We start from the raw sequence: 3,880 nt of genomic DNA on the forward strand, positions 1-3,880 counted from the left end.
GTACTAAGGGAAACTATTAAATTTACGTGGATAACAATTAATTAATTGGCCTAATTAATTAACTATGAAACACTGGTTTTAATCAATCTCATTTACTGAAGTCACTACTTGTTGTCGTGATTATCTGTTTTTTACTGAGTAAGAGGCTCTTAAGTTGATTATACAAAAATATGAAAAATTGTAAAGGCAACTGACGTACTTTTTATAGGATTTAATCACAGAAACAAAGAGAAGAGGAAGAACAGTTAAGAACAATGGAATGGAATGATGATGCTTTGATATGGAAGGAACAATATTAATTACTCAGGAAGTAACGGACATGAAGGCTTTGATAATGGTCAACTTCTGGGAAAGCTTTACAACTTATCTTAAGCTAATCTTGCGACCTCTGATCAATTAGAAAAATCCCAACACATCAATCAATGCAAAAGTGACAATGTTACAGTTTCTTACGTCGTCGAGAGGAGAGAGGAAGGAGTGATGATGACGAGGAGGTTGAAATGAGGAGGATGAGGAGGTAAGCAGCAGGAGGAGCACGACTGAAGGCCCTGGATCCAGCGATGTCGGACGTGACTTCGCAGGGACCACGGTGAAGAAGGCCTGGCTGTGGAAAGCGCTTGGGTCCGGTCCTGGTTCTGTGTGGCAGGCTGTCCTTGACCGTGTTGGCGTAACCAACCAGAGACGTATCTTTACTCGGTGCAAGGGTCACAAGTATTTTCTGGAAGAGCAGTTTGGTTGCTCGTATGAGCCAGAAGTTCAGGCTTGCTTGGCTGGCTGCTGGGTTGGTGCAGCTTGCTTGCGTCTTGAGAAAGTACCGCGGCTAGGGAGACGTGCCGCGCCTTTTTGCAGAAAGAGAGGGGGCAGGAGTCAGGAACGGGGGTGGAGAGGGACGGGGATGAGACCCCAAGAGTCCAGCGTGAAATGTCGAGGGACAAGATGAAGAGTCAAGAGCCTGAGCCATTTCGCGCGGCTCTTTCTAAAGCCATCCACTCGTGCTCCTGATTGGTGGGTGACATCTGATTCCTCACCCCCTCATTGGCTGGAGATGTTCCGACTGTCCTTATGTCTCTCTCCTCCTTCGAATTGACTTTGAAACTTATTTTATTTGACGTTATTGAAAGATCTGAGGCTCACATAAAATGCTAACTTATCATAACTTTCCAGCTCTTTCTAAGGATCAGTATGATGTCAAACATTACATGTTAGAAAACACAGTATTGATATGTATGTTCAAACAGCATATAAACATCAAAACACTTTTATATTTGGATATATATTTCATGTGACTTCCTTCTTTGGCGTCTCTTTACCTGAAAATATTTTATTAAACAAGAGAAGAGTAGTATTCTTAAACGTCATCTGGTCATTCTCTCCTCTTCTGGCCATGTGTAAAATGGCCAGCCTTTGGATGCCAGAGAGAGATGGGGGAGGAAGGTCGGCATTCCAAAGACGTCGTAAACCAGAACTATGGTATTTTAGTTAACAGCAAAAACAACATGAAGGATTTCACTACATGAGGATGAGACTCACAAGTTCTCAGAGACTTTCATCCAAACATTGAAGCTTCACGTGAGGATGAGACTCACAAGTTCTCAGAGACTTTCATCCAAACATTGAAGCTTCACGTGAGGATGAGACTCACAAGTTCTCAGAGACCTTCATCCAAACATTGAAGCTTCACGTGAGGATGAGACTCACAAGTTCTCAGAGACCTTCATCCAAACATTGAAGCTTCACGTGAGGATGAGACTCACAAGTTCTCAGAGACCTTCATCCAAACATTGAAGCTTCACGTGAGGATGAGACTCACAAGTTCTCAGAGACCTTCATCCAAACATTGAAGCTTCATGTGAAGATGTTACTCCTGGAGACTCACAATCTCACTGTCGTCTACTTCAGCTTCACAAACTCACACGAGGACCCAACCCAGACTCCAGCATGTAGAGGTTGAGAGAACTTGGTCTGGTCTCTGTGGAGGAGAGTCATGGTCTCAGAGACGCTGTAGAAGGACAGAAGACCAGCAGAGTGATCCAGGTACACCCCCACTGTGGAGGGTCTGACACTGGAGACTTTAGTTATGAAGTTGTTGTGTCTAAATGAACAACCAGAGTTGATACAACATAAACACCAAGATTTGTCATTATGTCCAAAAGAACTTGATTTTCCTGATCTGCTGATGTTCTTGTAGGAAACTGCTACTACAACAGGTCCTGTTGTCTTCACCTCCCAGTAACAACGTCCAGTCAAAGACTCTTGACTCAAGACCTGAGTATAATTATTGAATCTGTCTGGATGACGAGGACGAGGCTGATCTTTACTCATGTTTGTCGCTTTCTTGTTTCCTTCAGACAACATCAACCATGAGCTGGCAGTGTTTGGATCCAGAGTGATGTCCTGTGAGTATGTGAGGAACTGCTCTCTGGTCTCTATAAGGAACATCATCGAGAAGTCGGTCCGCATGTCTCTCAGAAGGTCCTGGAGTTGGTCTCTGCAGGTTGACATGTAGGCTGACACTTCTTCAAAGCGACGGTGAGTTTGCTCAAGGGTCGTGGAGGAGCTCATGTCCTCACTGACCTCTGAGAGTGAGGTCAGTTTCTGGAGGAAGACGGTGTGACTGTCGGTGAGTGACAGCTGCTGCAGCTCAGCATCTTTCTTCTTCAGCTCAGAGATCTTCTGCTCCAGCTGCTCCTTAAGTCCTCGGACTCGAGCGGCTTCAGTCTTCTGCTGAGATCTGATCTGCTGCTCCACACCAGACCTTCTTCTCTGGAGCATCTGAATCATCTGGTCCAGGGTCTCCTGACTGCTCTTCACTGCTTTATCAGCGGAGACTCTGATGTTCTTCTCCTCCTGCTGGAACAGCTTCACTTCCTCCTCCGTCTTCTGGATCATCTGCTGGATCCTTCCTCGACTCCGATCCACGTCTTTCTCTCGCTCCGTCCTCTCTGCTGTGGTCGAGACGATGTCATGATCTTTGTGTTGGTCCACAGCACAGAGAGAACAGATGAGCTGCTGATCAGAACGACAGAACATCTTCTTCTCCTCCTCGTGTTGAGGGCAGATGATCTCCTGGAGCTGCTTGGACGGCCGGACCAGCTTGTGTCTCCTGTAGGCCAGGGCTTCTAGATGAGGCTGGAGGTGAAGGTCACAGTAGGAGACCAGACACATCAGACAAGACTTGAGGGCTTTCATCTTCCTCCCAGTGCAGACGTCACAGGTCACATCTTCAGGTCCAGCATAGCAGAGGTCCTCAGCTGCTCCAGTCTTCTTCAGCTCCTCCACTAACTCCGCTAACACAGTGTTCTTCTGCAGGAGAGGCCTCGGTGTGAAGCTCTGTCTGCACAGAGGACACTCGTAGATGTCCTTGTCCTGCCAGTGACCTTCAACACAGGTCTTACAGTAGTTGTGTCCACAGGGAAGAGTGACTGGATCCTTCAGCAGATCCAGACAGACGGAACAAGAGAAAGATTCTCTCTTCAGATCAACTCTAGTCGTCTCCATGTCTGTGCGACTGAAACCTTCCCTTCACAGGTCAACACTTTTATACTCGCAGTCACCTGGTGACGTAACAATCTGGTCCGACCTGTGGACTCACATACTTTTATACTTCCTGGATAACGCCTGATGATTCTCGACACGCCTTGTGTGCCTCACACTTACACAAACACTACTATACACACAAAAACATATTACAGAAACACACACACAAGCGCATACAAATACACGCAACTTTTTAAGCAAACCATCATAAATCATCGTCATGGCAACCAGGGTCGCTACGGTAGCATCCGACATAGTCATAGTCATACGAAGAACGAGCATCGTCTCGTCTCTCTCCATCATCTTCATTCATTCAAACAAACATGAGAGTAAGAGGGGATGA

The 3,880-nt window shown here is 46.1% G+C and overlaps 1 protein-coding gene across 1 annotated transcript; it reads right to left on the bottom strand.

Moving 5' to 3' along the window:
• Positions 1 to 1,890: 1,890 nt before the first annotated feature.
• Positions 1,891 to 3,501, bottom strand: LOC148064422 (tripartite motif-containing protein 16-like). Its single transcript, XM_087808934.1, has one exon. It carries the CDS (start codon positions 3,496 to 3,498, stop codon positions 1,891 to 1,893), a length of 1,608 nt encoding a protein of 535 aa, XP_087665060.1. The 5' UTR covers positions 3,499 to 3,501.
• Between the last annotated feature and the right edge of the window lie 379 nt (positions 3,502 to 3,880).

The sequence above is a fragment of the Callionymus lyra genome, chromosome 15, assembly GCF_982586985.1.
Source record: "Callionymus lyra chromosome 15, fCalLyr1.hap1.1, whole genome shotgun sequence".
NCBI classification, from domain to species: domain Eukaryota; kingdom Metazoa; phylum Chordata; class Actinopteri; order Syngnathiformes; family Callionymidae; genus Callionymus; species Callionymus lyra.

Excerpts from the sequence above, each read along its gene's own strand:
- LOC148064422 (XM_087808934.1), bottom strand. The coding sequence starts at position 3,498 with ATGGAGACGACTAGAGTTGATCTGAAGAGAGAATCTTTCTCTTGTTCC.